This window comes from Coregonus clupeaformis, chromosome 1 (assembly GCF_020615455.1).
Source record: "Coregonus clupeaformis isolate EN_2021a chromosome 1, ASM2061545v1, whole genome shotgun sequence".
NCBI lineage: Eukaryota > Metazoa > Chordata > Actinopteri > Salmoniformes > Salmonidae > Coregonus > Coregonus clupeaformis.
In genome coordinates, this window is record NC_059192.1 from 89137186 (window position 1) to 89155216 (window position 18031).

Consider the following 18031-nt stretch of genomic DNA (forward strand, 5'->3'; position numbering starts at 1 on the left):
CCTCCAGAGAGCGATGTTATTCTGGATAATAAGGACGGGATACTAAATGCACCTCCAGAGAGCGATGTTATTCTGGATAATAAGGACGGGATACTAAATGCACCTCCAGACAGCGATGTTATTCTGGATAATAAGGACGGGATACTAAATGCACCTCCAGACAGCGATGTTATTCTGGATAATAAGGACGGGATACTAAATGCACCTCCAGAGAGCGATGTTATTCTGGATAATAAGGACGGGATACTAAATGCACCTCCAGAGAGCGATGTTATTCTGGATAATAAGGACGGGATACTAAATGCACCTCCAGAGAGCGATGTTATTCTGGATAATAAGGACGGGATACTAAATGCACCTCCAGAGAGCGATGTTATTCTGGATAATAAGGACGGGATACTAAATGCACCTCCAGAGAGCGATGTTATTCTGGATAATAAGGACGGGATACTAAATGCACCTCCAGAGAGCGATGTTATTCTGGATAATAAGGACGGGATACTAAATGCACCTCCAGAGAGCGATGTTATTCTGGATAATAAGGACGGGATACTAAATGCACCTCCAGAGAGCGATGTTATTCTGGATAATAAGGACGGGATACTAAATGCACCTCCAGAGAGCGATGTTATTCTGGATAATAAGGACGGGATACTAAATGCACCTCCAGAGAGCGATGTTATTCTGGATAATAAGGACGGGATACTAAATGCACCTCCAGAGAGTGATGTTATTCTGGATAATAAGGACGGGATACTAAATGCACCTCCAGAGAGCGATGTTATTCTGGATAATAAGGACGGGATACTAAATGCACCTCCAGAGAGCGATGTTATTCTGGATAATAAGGACGGGATACTAAATGCACCTCCAGACAGCGATGTTATTCTGGATAATAAGGACGGGATACTAAATGCACCTCCAGAGAGCGATGTTATTCTGGATAATAAGGACGGGATACTAAATGCACCTCCAGAGAGCGATGTTATTCTGGATAATAAGGACGGGATACTAAATGCACCTCCAGAGAGCGATGTTATTCTGGATAATAAGGACGGGATACTAAATGCACCTCCAGACAGCGATGTTATTCTGGATAATAAGGACGGGATACTAAATGCACCTCCAGAGAGCGATGTTATTCTGGATAATAAGGACGGGATACTAAATGCACCTCCAGAGAGTGATGTTATTCTGGATAATAAGGACGGGATACTAAATGCACCTCCAGAGAGCGATGTTATTCTGGATAATAAGGACGGGATACTAAATGCACCTCCAGAGAGCGATGTTATTCTGGATAATAAGGACGGGATACTAAATGCACCTCCAGAGAGCGATGTTATTCTGGATAATAAGGACGGGATACTAAATGCACCTCCAGACAGCGATGTTATTCTGGATAATAAGGACGGGATACTAAATGCACCTCCAGACAGCGATGTTATTCTGGATAATAAGGACGGGATACTAAATGCACCTCCAGAGAGCGATGTTATTCTGGATAATAAGGACGGGATACTAAATGCACCTCCAGACAGCGATGTTATTCTGGATAATAAGGACGGGATACTAAATGCACCTCCAGAGAGCGATGTTATTCTGGATAATAAGGACGGGATACTAAATGCACCTCCAGACAGCGATGTTATTCTGGATAATAAGGACGGGATTCAACCCGAGGTGACATCTGCAGCGTTTACATTCAATGTGAACGTGAGAACGTTGTCTTTAAAAGGGCGCCTTGTCGACATTGCTGTACAACACGACATGAATTGAATCCCGGCCTTACGTTATAGTACTGCAAATGAAAATGAGCTATGTAGCAAAAAATCGGGTGCAATACTTGTTGTGCATGGTCCCTGACAAGTGAGGTGCTGGGGAACAGGCGTACCGGTGATGGCTCTTCGGATCTCGGTGGCAGCTGACTCTCTCATTTCTAGAGAAGCCTGTTCACTGTACCAGGCTGTGTGTGGTGTACAGATCAGGTTGGGAGCATCCTTCAGAGGGCCTGTAGCAAAACTAGAGAGAGAGAGAGAGAGGAGGGGGAGGGTTGGGGGGGGTAGAGAGAGAGGGAGGGTTGGGGGGAGAGAGAGAGGGAGGGTTGGGGGTGGAGGGAGAGGGGAGGGTTGGGGGTAGAGGGAGAGGGGAGGGTTGGGGGTAGAGAGAGAGGGGAGGGTTGGGGGGTAGAGGGAGAGGGGAGGGTTGGGGGTAGAGAGAGAGGGGAGGGTTGGGGGTAGAGAGAGAGGGGAGGGTTGGGGTAGAGGGAGAGGGGAGGGTTGGGGGTAGAGGGAGAGGGGAGGGTTGGGGGTAGAGGGAGAGGGGAGGGTTGGGGGTAGAGGGAGAGGGGAGGGTTGGGGGTAGAGGGAGAGGGGAGGGGAGGGTTGGGGGTAGAGGGAGAGGGGAGGGTTGGGGGTAGAGGGAGAGGGGGAGGGAGGGTTGGGGGGAGAGAGAGGGGAGGGGAGGGTTGGAGAGGGTTGGGGGGTAGAGAGAGAGGGAGGGTTGGGGGGGAGAGAGAGAGGGGAGGTTTGGGGGTAGAGGGAGAGGGGAGGGTTGGGGGTAGAGGGGAGGGTTGGGGGGTAGAGAGAGAGGGGAGGGTTGGGGGTAGAGAGAGAGGGGAGGGTTGGGGTAGAGAGAGAGGGGAGGGGAGGGTTGGGGGGAGAGAGAGAGGGGAGGGTTGGGGGAGAGAGAGGGGAGGGTGGGGGGAGAGAGAGAGGGAGGGTTGGGGGGTAGAGGGAGAGGGAGAGGGGAGGGTTGGGGGGAGAGGGAGAGGGGAGGGTTGGGGGGTAGAGGGGGAGGGGAGGGTTGGGGGGTAGAGAGAGAGGGGAGGGTGGGGGGAGAGAGAGAGGGAGGGTTGGGGGGTAGAGAGAGAGGGGAGGGTGGGGGGGAGAGAGAGAGGGGAGGGTTGGGGGGTAGAGGGAGAGGGGAGGGTTGGGGGTAGAGAGAGAGGGGAGGGTGGGGGGAGAGAGAGAGGGGAGGGTTGGGGGGTAGAGGGAGAGGGGAGGGTGGGGGGAGAGAGAGAGGGGAGGGTTGGGGGGTAGAGGGAGAGGGGAGGGTTGGGGGGTAGAGAGAGAGGGGAGGGTTGGGGGGTAGAGAGAGAGGGGAGGGTTGGGGGTAGAGGGAGAGGGGAGGGTTGGGGGGTAGAGGGAGAGGGGAGGGTTGGGGGGTAGAGGGAGAGGGGAGGGTTGGGGGGTAGAGGGAGAGGGGAGGGTTGGGGGTAGAGAGAGGGGAGGGTTGGGGGGAGAGAGAGAGGGGAGGGTTGGGGGGAGAGAGAGAGGGGAGGGTTGGGGGGAGAGAGAGAGGGGAGGGTGGGGGGGGAGAGAGAGAGGGAGGGTGGGGGGGAGAGAGAGAGGGGAGGGTTGGGGGGAGAGAGAGGGGAGGGTGGGGGGGAGAGAGAGGGGAGGGTGGGGGGAGAGAGAGAGGGGAGGGTGGGGGGGAGAGAGAGAGTGGAGGGTTGGGGGGAGAGAGAGGGGAGGGTTGGGGGGGAGAGAGAGGGGGAGGGTTGGGGGGAGAGAGAGGGGGAGGGTTGGGGGGAGAGAGAGAGGGAGGGGAGGGTTGAGGTGAGAGAGAGATGGGAGGGTTGGGGGAGAGAGAGAGGGGAGGGTTGGGGAGAGAGAGAGAGGGAGGGAGGGAGGGAGAGGGAACAAGTGTCAGACCCCATCAGTCATTTCAGGCAGTGCTGCCTCTTCATCTCCTCTCTTCATCTCCTCTCTTAATCTCCTCATCTCCTCTCCTCATCTCCTCTCTTAATCTCCTCTCCTCATCTCCTCTCCTCATCTCATAATCTCCTTTCCTCATCTCCTCCTCTCCTCTCCTCATCTCATCTCATCTCCTCCTCTCCTCTCCTCATCTCCTCTCCTCATCTCCTCTCTTAATCTCCTCATCTCCTCATCTCCTCTCTTAATCTCCTCTCCTCATCTCCTCTCCTCATCTCATCATCTCCTTTCCTCATCTCCTCCTCTCCTCTCCTCTCCTCATCTCATCTCCTCCTCTCCTCTCCTCATCTCCTCTCCTCATCTCCTCTATTAATCTCCTCATCTCCTCTCCTCATCTCCTCTCCTCATCTCATCTCCTCATCTCCTCTCCTCATCTCCTCTCCTCATCTAATCTCATCTCCTCATCTCCTCTCCTCATCTCCTCTCTTAATCTCCTCTCCTCATCTCTCCTCATCTCCTCATCTCCTCTCTTAATCTCCTCTCGTAATCTCATCATCTCATCTCCTCTCCTCATCTCCTCCTCTCCTCTCCATCCCTGATAACAGATGCTGAGACTTCCTCTCCTTCTTCTTCTCTCAGTCCTCCCTACTCACTCACTCTCCGTGCCCTGGTCCTACGTTGTGTGTGAAGGTGTCACTGATGTGAGTTACTGTAGTGTGGGATTACAAGTCATCAAACACTCCTCTGTTGACGTCTTGTTGATGTGTGAAGGCTATAAGTAAACAGGAAAACGCTCATCCAGAGGCAGCGCTCCTAGTGGCCGGGGACTTTAATGCAGGGAAACTTAAATCCGTTCTACCTAATTTCAACCAGCATGTTAAATGTGCAACCAGAGGAAAAAAAACTCTAGACCACCTTTACTCCACACACAGAGATGCGTACAAAGCTCTCCCTCGTCCTCCATTTGGCAAATCTGACCATAACTCTATCCTCCTGATTCCTGTTTATAAGCAAAAACTAAAGCAGGAAGTACCAGTGACTCAGTCAATAAAAAAGTGGTCAGATGAGGCAGATGCTAAGCTACAGGACTGTTTTGCTAGCACAGACTGGAATATGTTTCGGGATTCATCCGATGGCATTGAGGAGTACACCACATCAGTCACTGGCTTCATCAATAAGTGCATTGATGACGTCGTCCCCACAGTGACCGTATGTACATACCCCAACCAGAAGCCATGGATTACAGGCAACATCCGCACTGAGCTAAAGGATAGAGCTGCCGCTTTCAAGGAGCGGGACTCTAACCTGGACGTTTATATGAAATCCCGCTATGCCCTCCGACAAACCATCAAACAGGCAAAGAGTCAATACAGGACTAAGATTGAATCGTACTACACCGGCTCCGACGCTCGTCGGATGTGGCAGGGCTTGAAAACTATTACAGACTACAAAAGGAAGCACAGCCGCGAGCTGGTAGGGGGAGTTGCTGCCAGGTGAAACTATACTGAGCTGGTAGGGGGTGTTGCTGCCAGGTGAAACTATACTGAGCCGGTAGGGGGAGTTGGTGCCAGGTGAAACTATACTGAGCTGGTAGGGAGTGTTGCTGCCAGGTGAAACTATACTGAGCTGGTAGGGGGTGTTGCTGCCAGGTGAAACTATACTGAGCCGGTAGGGGGAGTTGGTGCCAGGTGAAACTATACTGAGCTGGTAGGGAGTGTTGGTGCCAGGTGAAACTATACTGAGCTGGTAGGGGGAGTTGCTGCCAGGTGAAACTATACTGAGCTGGTAGGGGGTGTTGCTGCCAGGTGAAACTATACTGAGCTGGTAGGGGGAGTTGGTGCCAGGTGAAACTATACTGAGCTGGTAGGGGGTGTTGCTGCCAGGTGAAACTATACTGAGCTGGTAGGGGGTGTTGCTGCCAGGTGAAACTCTACTGAGCCGGTAGGGGGTGTTGCTGCCAGGTGAAACTATACTGAGCTGGTAGGGGGTGTTGCTGCCAGGTGAAACTATACTGAGCTGGTAGGGGGAGTTGCTGCCAGGTGAAACTATACTGAGCTGGTAGGGAGTGTTGGTGCCAGGTGAAACTATACTGAGCTGGTAGGGGGTGTTGCTGCCAGGTGAAACTATACTGAGCCGGTAGGGGGTGTTGCTGCCAGGTTAAACTATTCTGAGCTGGTAGGGGGTGTTGCTGCCAGGTGAAACTATACTGAGCTGGTAGGGGGTGTTGCTGCCAGGTGAAACCATATCCTCATCCACTGTGTGTCTCACCTGAACGGTTCTGTCTAGTGGACGTCCACTTATGTGTGTGTGTGTCTCACCTGAACGGTTCTGTCTCGTGCACGTCCAGGGCAGCGCCACGTATCCTCCCCTCCTTCAGCGCCTGAGCCAGGGCCTTCTCATCCACCAGCCCTCCCCGTGCTGCATTCACCAGGAACGCACCCTGACGCATCTATAAGGGAGGGGGGGGGGGGGAGATCAAAAGAGAGAGGAAGATGAAAGAGAGGGGGGGGCAGGTTGGGAGTTGATTTGATCTAAAGCGGGGCACCACCAATATGTAGTTATTACAAAAAATCTGTTTGCATCCTTCTTTTAAGTATCTCAATACAGATGACATACTGACTTCATCAATAAGTGCATTGATGACGTCGTCCCCACAGTGACCGTACGTACCCCAACCAGAAGCCATGGATTACAGGCAACATCCACACTGAGCTAAAGGGTAGAGCTGCCGCTTTCAAGGAGCGGGACTCTAACCCGGACGCTTATAAGAAATCCCGCTATGTCCTCCGACGAACCATCAAACAGGCAAAGAGTCAATACAGGACTAAGATTGAATCGTACTACACCGGCTCTGACGCTCGTCGGATGTGGCAGGGCTTGAAAACTATTACAGACTACAAAGGGAAGCAAAGCCACGAGCTGCCCAGTGACATGAGCCTACCAGACGAGCTAAATTACTTCTATGCTCGCTTCGAGGCAAGCAACACTGAAGCACGCATGAGAGCATCAGCTGTTCCGGACGACTGTGATCATGCTCTCCGTAGCCGATGTGAGTAAGACCTTTAAACAGGTCAATATTCACAAGGCCGCAGGGCCAGACGGATTACAGGACGTGTACCAGGACGTGTCTTCACTGACATTTTCAACCTGTCCCTGACTGAGTCTGTAATACCAACATGTTTCAAGCAGACCACCGTAACCCCTGTGTCCAAGAACACCAAGGTAACGATTTGGCATGGGTCCTCATTTCCTCAAAAAGTTATACAGCTGCACCATCGAGAGCATCCTGACTGGTTGCATCACCGCCTGGTATGGCAACTGCTCGGCCTCCGACTGCAAGGCACTACAGAGGGTAGTGCGTACGGCCCAGTACATCACTGGGACCAAGCATCCTGCCATCCAGGACCTCTATACCAGGGCGGTGTCAGAGGAAGGCCCTAAAAATGGTCAAAGACTCCAGCCACCCTAGTCATAGACTGTTCTCTCTGCTACCGCACGGCAAGCGGTACCGGAGCGCCAAGCCTAGGTCCAAAAGGCTTCTTAACAACTTCTACCCCAAAGCCATAAGACTCCTGAACAGCTAATCAAATGGCCACCCGGACTATTTGCATTGTTCTTTGATGCTCCACTGAATGCTCTACTTAAGACGTGACAAGCTGAGCACCTGGGCAACACACGCACACGCATACACAAACATGTCTGTCTTATCCCCCCGTAGAGACACATCTACACCTGAGGAGAATCAGCTCTGAAGGAGAACTGTCAAAGTCCTTAAGAATTGTGTGCGTCCCAAAGTGCACCCTATTCCCTATATAGTGCACTACTTTAGATCTAGCTTGGCTCAGCTCACATAGTTGGCTGTAGATATGTGTGAGTCCCTAATTCCCTTTATAGTGCACTGAATTGAGCAAACAAATGACAGTTGATAACTGTACTAGATAGCTGTGTAAAACACCTGCTAGCAAGAAAAACAACAGCTCCAGGAAAATCCAATTAATATGCTTGGAAGAAACTGTAATCCCTTAATCTAGACAAAATATGGAATCCAGGACATGAAAAGCCCTCCTTTTATTAGGGCTGTGCTTTATTCACACACACACACACACACACACACACACACACACACACACACACACACACACACACACACACACACACACACACACACACTAAAAAGAAAGCTTTACTTAGAAGCTCAGAGCTGCAGTCTGTCTGTGTTTGGAGGGGTGAAGAGAAAAGAAGAGAAAATGTGACTTTCGTTTTGGGAAGATAATCTGATACAGAGGAGAGGAGAGGAGAGGAGAGGAGAGGAGAGGAGAGGAGAGGAGAGGAGAGGAGAGGAGAGGAGTTAACAACTAGGTGGAGAGATACAGCCTGCTCTATTCTGTTCTCCTTCAGACAACACTTCGACAGAGGAGAGGAGTTAACAACTAGGTGGAGAGATACAGCCTGCTCTATTCTGTTCTCCTTCAGACAACACTTCAACAGAGGAGAGGAGTTAACAACTAGGTGGAGAGATACAGCCTGCTCTATTCTGTTCTCCTTCAGACAACCCTTCGATGCTCTCTCTGTCTCTCAAGATGTGAAGTCAACCAGAGAGAGGGAATAAAAACAGACATGAAACGATAATGGAGGGATGTGTAATGCTCCTGTTGAACAACAGGTGGCAGACCAGACGGGGTATTGTGGTGCTGACGGCAGCTCTGAGCAGTGAAGTCAATCTGAGAGAGTCAGAGAGGAACAGGAAACGGCGATAAGAGGTGTAATTCTCCTCTCCTCCACCAGGTGTCAGACTAGACAGGGTCTGGTGTTGTTGTGTGATATTGACACAGCGGTCCCATTTCCCCTCTCTGTGCTCTCACCCCCGTGGAGCCGGGGAGCCCAGTCCATGTATTAGCTGTAGCCGTGGGCTGGCGCTAATTCCATTTGACAGAGCGGAGGAATGGATTTGTTTTAAGCTGAAAAAGGCTGGGGATGCTGCATCTAGTGGGTCTGTGGTTCGTGGAGGCGGAGACAGACGGTGATCTCTTACGGGCTGCGTCCCAAATGGCACCCTATTGCCTTTAAAGTGCACTACGTTTGACCAGGGCCCCACAGGGGAATAGGGTGGTATTGGGGACGGGCCCACAGGGGAATAGGGTGGTACTGGGGACGGGACCACAGGGGAATAGGGTGGTATTGGGGACGGGCCCACAGGGGAATAGGGTGGTACTGGGGACGGGACCACAGGGGAATAGGGTGGTATTGGGGACGGGACCACAGGGGAATAGGGTGGTATTGGGGACGGGACCACAGGGGAATAGGGTGGTATTGGGGACGGGCCCACAGGGGAATAGGGTGGTATTGGGGACGGGACCACAGGGGAATAGGGTGGTATTGGGGACGGGCCCACAGGGGAATAGGGTGGTATTGGGGACGGGCCCACAGGGGAATAGGGTGGTATTGGGGACGGGACCACAGTGATCTCTCTATACTGTGATGCTCTTCAGGACAGGCTGGCTGTCGGCTGAGACTGGGGTGGATTGATAGTGTCATAATATTTGATCTATATAAGGATTGGGTGTTCAGGACGGTCTGATTTTAATAACTCATATTAATAACTACGTTAATTCATAACTCACTGGGAGTCAGCGAGTTCTACTGTAAAAGGCCAACGGTCAAGCTGTCTGTCTGTGTGTCTCTACTCTGGACCTGTTTGATGGTGAAGTCGTTGATGAGGTGGTGGTTGTGTTCGTTCAGGTTGCAGTGCAGAGAGACGCAGTCTGACTGGTAGAGCAGGTCCTGTAGGGTGTAGACTCGCTGGACGCCCAGGGAACGCTCCAAGCCGTCCTGCAGGTAGGGGTCATAGAAGATCACGTTGAAGCCAAACACCTTGGCCCGCACAGCCACCGCCTGGCCTGAACGACCTATTCACACAGAGACAGGGGAGAGAGCATAGTTCATTCACAACATCAACACACACACACAGAGAGACAGGGGAGAGAGCATAGTTCATTCACAACATCAACACACACACACAGAGACAGGGGAGAGAGCATAGTTCATTCACAACATCAACACACACACAGAGAGACAGGGGAGAGAGCATAGTTCATTCACAACATCAACACACACAGAGAGACAGGGGAGAGAGCATAGTTCATTCACAACATCAACACACACACAGAGACAGGGGAGAGAGCATAGTTCATTCACAACATCAACACACACAGAGACAGGGGAGAGAGCATAGTTCATTCACAACATCAACACACACACAGAGACAGGGGAGAGAGCATAGTTCATTCACAACATCAACACACACACAGAGAGACAGGGGAGAGAGCATAGTTCATTCACAACATCAACACACACACAGAGACAGGGGACAGAGCATAGTTCATTCACAACATCAACACACACACAGAGAGACAGGGGAGAGAGCATAGTTCATTCACAACATCAACTGTGTACGTGGTACACCACCTTACAAATAGCCATAGTGTGAGTCCTGTCCTGTCTTGTCCTGGGCCTGTCCTGTCCTGTCTCAGTGTGGGAGGGGCAGCCAGATGGAGGAGCTCTCTCTCTCTCTCTCTCTCTCTCTCTCTCTCTCTCTCTCTCTCTCTCTCTCTCTCTCTCTCTCTCTCTCTCTCTCTCTCTCTCTCTCTCTCTGCTCTCTCTCTCTCTCTCTCTCTCTCTCTCTCTGCTCTCTCTCTCTCTCTCTCTCTCTCTCTCTCTCTCTCTCTCTCTCTCTCTCTCTCTGTTCTCTCTGCTCTCTCTCTGTTCTCTGCTCTCTCTCTCTCTCTCTCTCTCTCTCTCTGTTCTCTCTGCTCTCTCTCTGTTCTCTGCTCTCTCTCTCTCTCTCTCTCTCTCTCTCTCTCTCTCTCTGTTCTCTGCTCTCTCTCTCTCTGCTCTCTCCTCTCTCTCTCTCTCTCTCTGCTCTCTCCTCTCTCTCTGCTCTCTCCTCTCTCTGTTTTCTCCTCTCTCTGTTCTCTCTCTGTTCTCTCTCTGTTCTCTGTCCTCTCTCTGTTCTCTCCTCTCTCTCTCTGTTCTCTCTCTGTTCTCTCTCTGTTCTCTGTTCTCTCTCTGTTCTCTGTTCTCTCTCTGTTCTCTGTTCTCTCTCCTCTCTCTGTTCTCTCTCTGTTCTCTCCTCTCTGCTCTCTGTTCTCTGCTCTCTCCGCTCTCTCTCTGCTCTCTCTCTGCTCTCTCTCTGCTCTCTCCTCTCTCTCTGCTCTCTCCTCTCTGTTCTCTCTGTTCTCTCCTCTCTCTCTGTTCTCTCCTCTCTGTTCTCTCCTCTCGCTCTGCTCTCTCCTCTCTCTCTGTTCTCTCCTCTCTGTTCTCTCCTCTCTCTCTGTTCTCTCCTCTCTGTTCTCTCCTCTCTGTTCTCTCCTCTCGCTCTGCTCTCTCCTCTCTCTCTGCTCTCTGCTCTCTCTCTGCTCTCTGCTCTCTCTCTGTGTCCCCAGAGAGCAGGGCCTGGCATGGAACCCTTAGCCTCAGCATCGCCTACTCAGCCCTCCCCAACAGAATGCACCTTGTCAGGGGGGCCGGTGGCTGGAGAGACCTTGAGAGAGCAGGAACACAGAGCCGTGCTGACACGGGAGAGATAATGTCCTGTCTGAGAGGAACACTGAGCCGTAATGACATGGGAGAGATAATGTCCTGTCTGAGAGGAACACTGAGCCGTGCTGACATGGGAGAGATAATGTCCTGTCTGAGAGGAACACTGAGCCGTGCTGACACGGGAGAGATAATGTCCTGTCTGAGAGGAACAGACACAGCTGCAGCTCTCACTGGCTCCAGAGCATACAAAGAGAGAATGAAAGCCCTGGCCACACGGCCTGTGTGTGTCTCTGTGTCTCTGTGTCCCTGGCCACACGGCCTCTCTGTGTGTCTCTGTGTCTCCGTGTCCCTGGCCACACGGCCTGTCTGTGTCTCTGTGTCCGTGTCCCTGGCCACACGGCCTGTGTGTGTCTCTGTGTCTCCGTGTCCCTGGCCACACGGCCTCTCTGTGTGTCTCTGTGTCTCCGTGTCCCTGGCCACATGGCCTGTGTGTGTGTCTGTGTCCCTGGCCATAGCGCCTGCGACATCCCACAGGCTGACAGACACTAACACAATGGAAACAGCCAAGGAGGAGGAGAGAAGGTTGGCCAGAACAGAACAGCCCTGATGAAATGTACTGACTCACCATGTGTTTGTCATCACTCCTACTGGACTGGACTGGACTCTACTCTACTCTACTCTACTCTACTCTACTCTACAGTACTCTACAGCCCCCACAAAAAAATTGAGAGAGCGAGAGAAAGAGAGATAGAGGGAGAGACAGTGTCCACCATGATAGAGGGAGAGACAGTGTCCACCATGAAGACCAACTCTGTCTCTCAGCCAAACAGAGGAAGAGGCATGAGAGAGAAAGCAATATTGAGATGGAGAGAGAGAGAGAGAGAGAGAGAGAGAGAGAGAGAGAGAGAGAGAGAGAGAGAGAGAGAGAGAGAGAGAGAGAGAGAGAGAGAGAGAGAGAGAGAGAGAGAGAGAGAGAGAGAGAGAGAGAGAGAGAGAGAGAGAGAGAGAGAGAGAGAGAGAGAGAGAGAGAGAGAGAGAGGGGTTGGGAAAACAGAGGAGTAACTGAGGTGATTCCTTCCTCACCAAAGCCTATGAGGCCAAGTGTTTCCCCACGGATGCGTGCAGCTCCGGACGCCACCTCTCTAATCTGCTCCACACTCTGAACCCGCGTGCCCTCCCGGAGAGCCTGGTACAACCAGGTGTTTCGTCGGTACAGGTTGAGGACGTGACACATGGTGGAGTCTGCTGTCTCCTCCACGCAGGCCGACGGGATGTTACACACTGCTATTCCTGGGGGAGGAGGACACACACACACACATTAGTAAACACACACACACACACACACAGTTAGTTTAAGAGCCACCATTACAGAAAGCAAACACACACGTTAGATGTAGATCAGGTGTGTAGAAATACAGTTGTTCATTGGTTAGAGGTGGAAATACCATACAATACCCCATATAATACACCATATAATACCATACAATACCCCATATAATACACCATATAATACCATACAATACACCATATAATACACCATACAATACACCATATAATACCATACAATACCCCATATAATACCATACAATACCCCATATAATACCATACAATACCCCATATAATACCCCATATAATACCATACAATACCCCATATAATACCATAACATACAATACCCCATATAATACACCATATAATACCATACAATACCCCATATAATACACCATATAATAACCCATATAATACCATACAATACCCCATATAATACCATAACATACAATACCCCATATAATACACCATATAATACCATACAATACCCCATATAATACCATAACATACAATACCCCATATAATACACCATATAATACCATACAATACCCCATATAATACACCATATAATACCCCATATAATACAATACCCCATATAATACACCATATAATACCATAACATACAATACCCCATATAATATACCATATAATACCATACAATACCCCATATAATACACCATATAATACAATACCCCATATAAAACACCATATAATACCATACAATACACCATATAATACAATACCCCATATAAAACACCATATAATACCATACAATACCCCATATAATACAATACCATACAATACCCCATATAATACACTCAGTGCCTTAGACCACTGAGTGGCGCAGTGGTCTAAGGCACTGCATCGCAGTGCGAACTGTGCCACTAGAGATGCTGGTTCGAATCCAGGCTCTGTCGTAGCCGGCCGCGACCGGGAGACTCATGGGCGGCGCACAATTGGCCCAGCGTCGTCCAGGGTAGGGGAGGGAATGGCCGGCAGGGATGTAGCTCAGTTGATAGAGCATGGCGTTTGCAACGCCAGGGTTGTGGGTTCGTTTCCCACGGGGGGCATGTATTCACTAACTGTAAGTCGCTCTGGATAAGAGTGTCTGCTAAATTACTAAAATGTAAAATAATACCATACAATAAACCATGCAATACCCCATATCCTGCACCATAAAATACCCCATATAATACCATACAATACACCATATAATACCCCATACAATCCCATATCATACACCATCTAATGCCATACAATACCCCATATAATACACTATACAATACAATACCTCATATAATATACCATGCAATACCCCATATAATACACCATATAATACAATAACATACAATACCCCTTATAATACACCATATAATACCCCATATAATACATCATATAATACAATACCCCATATAATACCATTTAATACACCATAAAATACCCCATACACCATAAAATACCCCATACACCATAAAATACCCCATGTAATACCATACAATACCATATAATAAACCATCTTATACCATACAATACACCATATAACACACCATACAATACCATATAATATACCATCTAATACCATACAATACCCCATACAATACATCATACAATACCCCATACAATAACATACCATATAATACACTATTTAATACCATACAAAACCCCATATAATATACCATACAATACCCCATATAATACACCATACAATAACATACCATATAAAAAACACCATACAATACCCCATATAATACACCATACAATAACATACAATATAATACACCATATAATACCCCATATAATACACCATATAATACAATACCCCATATAATACCATACAATACACCATATAATACACCATATAACACACCATACAATATCCCATACAATCCCATATCATACACCATCTAATGCCATAAAATATCATATAATACCCCATATAATACCATACAATACCCCATATAATACACTATACAATACAATACCTCATATAATATACCATACAATACCCCATATAATACACCATATAATACAATAACATACAATACACCATATAATACCATACAATACCCCTTATAATACACCATATAATACCCCATATAATACATCATATAATACAATACCCCATATAATACCATTTAATACACCATAAAATACCCCATACACCATAAAATACCCCATACACCATAAAATACCCCATATAATACCATACAATACCATATAATAAACCATACAATACCATACAATACCATATAATATACCATCTAATACCATTAAATACCCTACAATACCCCATATAATACCATACAATACCCCATACAATACATCATACAATACCCCATACAATAACATACCATATAATACACTATTTAATACCATACAAAACCCCATATAATATACCATACAATACCACATATAATACACCATACAATAACATACAATATAATACACCATACAATACCCCATATAATACAATACACTGTTAAATACACCATACAATACCTCATTAAATACCATAAAATACCCCATATAATACCATACAATACCCCATACAATATCATACCATACAATACCCCATACAATACCACACAATACACCATACAATACCCCATACAATACATCATACAATGCCCCATATAATACAATACCACACAATACCCCATACAATACCCCATTAAATACCATACAACACCCCATATAATACACCATACAATAACCCATACAATACAATACCCCATACAATACCCCATTAAATACCATACAACACCCCATATAATACACCATACAATACCCCATACAATACCCCATTCAATACCATACAACACCCCATATAATACACCATACAATACAATACCCCATTCAACACCCCATATAATACACCATACAATACAATACCCCATTCAATACCCCATTCAATACACCATACAATACAATACCCCATTCAATACCCCATTCAATACACCATACAATACAATACACCATGCAATACAATCAATCAATCACATTTATTTACAGTACCAGTCAAAAGTTTGGAATCACCTACTCATTCAAGGGTTTTTCTTTATTTTTACTATTTTCTATGAAATAACACATATGGAATCATGTAGTAACCCAAAAAGTGTTAAACAGATCAAAATATATTTTAGATTCTTCAAAGTAGCCACCCTTTGCCTTGATGACAGCTGTGCACACTCTTGGCATTCTCTCAACCAGCGTCACCTGGAATGCTTTTCCAACAGTCTTGAAGGAGTTCCCACATTTGCTGAGCACTTGTTGGCTGATTTTCCTTCACTCTGCGGTCCAACTCATCCCAAACCATCTCAATTGGGTTGAGGTCGGGTGATTGTGGAGGCCAGGTCATCTGATGCAGCACTCCATCACTCTCCTTCTTGGTCAAATAGCCCTTACACAGCATGGAGGTGTGTTGGGTCATTGTCCTGTTGAAAAACAAATGATAGTCCCACTAAGCCCAAACCAGATGGGATGGCGTATCGCTGCAGAATGCTGGTTAAGTGTGCCTTGAATTCTAAATAAATCACAGACAGTGTCACCAGCAAAGCACCCCCACACCATCACACCTCCTCCTCCATGCTTCAAGGTGGGAACCACACATGCGGAGATCATCCGTTCACCTACTCTGCGTCTCACAAAGACACAGTGGTTGAAACCAAAAATCTCTAATTTGGACTCCAGACCAAAGGACACATTTCCACCGGTCTATTGCTCGTGTTTCTAGGCCCAAGCAGGTCTCTTCTTCTTATTGGTGTCCTTTAGTAGTGGTTTCTTTGCAGCAATTCGACCATGAAGGCCTGATTCACAGAGTCTCCTCTGAACAGTTGATGTTGAGATGTGTCTGTTACTTGAACTCTGTGAAGCATTTATTTGGGCTGCAATCTGAGGTGCAGTTAACTCTAATGAACTTATCCTCTGCAGCAGAAGTAACTCTGGGTCTTCTATTCCTGTGGTGGTCCTCATGAGAGCCAGTTTCATCATAGCTCTTGATGGTTTTTGAGACTACACTTGAAGAAACGTTCAAAGTTCTTGAAATGTTCCGTATTGACTGACCTTCATGTCTTAAAGTAATGATGGACTGTTGTTTCTCTTTGCTTATTTGAGCTGTTCTTGCCATAATATGGACTTGGTCTTTTACCAAATAGGGCTATCTTCTGTATACCACCCCTACCTTGTCACAACACAACTGATTGGCTCAAACGCATTAAGAAGGAAAGAAATTCCACAAATTAACTTTTAACAAGGCACACCTGTTAATTGAAATGCATTCCAGGTGACTACCTCATGAAGCTGGTTGAGAGAATGCCAAGAGTGTGCAAAGCTGTCATCAAGGCAAAGGGTGACTACTATGAAGAATCTCAAATATCAAATATATTTTGATTTGTTTCACTTTTTTGGTTACTACATGATTCCATATATGTTATTTCATAGTTTTGATGTCTTCACTATTATTCTACAATGTAGAAAATAGTAAAAATAAAGAAAAACCCTGGAAACTTTTGACTGGTACTGTATAAAGCCCTTTTTACATCAGCAGATGTCACAAAGTGCTATACAGACACCCAGCCTAAATACTATTTAATACCATACCATATAATACACCCTACAATACCATACCCCATACAATACCAAACAATACCATATGATACCCTATATAATACCATACAATACCCCATATAATACCACACAATACCCCATATAATACCACACAATACCATACAATACAATACAATACCCTATACAATACCCCTATCAATACCATACAATACCCCATACAATACACCATTCAATACCCCATACAATACACCATATAATACCCCATACAATACAATACCCAATACAATACCCCATTCAATACCATACCCCATATAATATACCATACATACCATGCAATACAATACACCATACAATACAATCAATCAATTAATCACATTTATTTATAAAGCCCCTTTTTACAGATGTCACAAAGTGCTATAGAGAATCCCAGCCTAAATACCATACAATACCATACCATATAAAACCCCATATAATACACCCCACAATACCATACAATCTCATACAATACACCATACAATACCCCATACAATATAAAATCCCATATAATACACCCTACAATACCATACAATCTCATACAATACCCCATACAATACCATACAGTGCATTCGGAAAGTATTCAGACCCCTTGACTTTTTCCACATTTTGTTACATTACAGCCTTATTCTAAAATGTTCCCTCGATCCTGACTAGTCTCCCAGTCCCTGCCGCTGAAAAACATCCCCACAGCATGATGCTGCCACCACCATGCTTCACCGTAGGGATGGTGCCAGGTTTCCTCCAGACGTGACGCTTGGCATTCAGGCCAAAGAGTTCAACCTTGGTTTCATCAGACCAGAGAATCTTGTTTCTCATGGTCTGAGTCCTTTAGGTGCCTTTTGGCAAACTCCAAGCGGGCTGTCATGTGCCTTTTACTGAGGAGTGGCTTCCGTCTGGCCACTCTACC

General features: G+C 47.3%; 1 protein-coding gene across 1 annotated transcript in view; it reads right to left on the reverse strand.

The window, feature by feature from the left end:
• The window catches only part of LOC121562627, a 93236-nt gene that overhangs the window by 19407 nt on the left and 55798 nt on the right, over positions 1 to 18031 (reverse strand). The window contains 4 exon segments of the mRNA XM_045223269.1: positions 1895 to 2022; positions 5975 to 6105; positions 9348 to 9562; positions 12279 to 12485. Of these exon segments, the coding sequence (XP_045079204.1) occupies positions 1895 to 2022; positions 5975 to 6105; positions 9348 to 9562; positions 12279 to 12485 (681 nt within the window).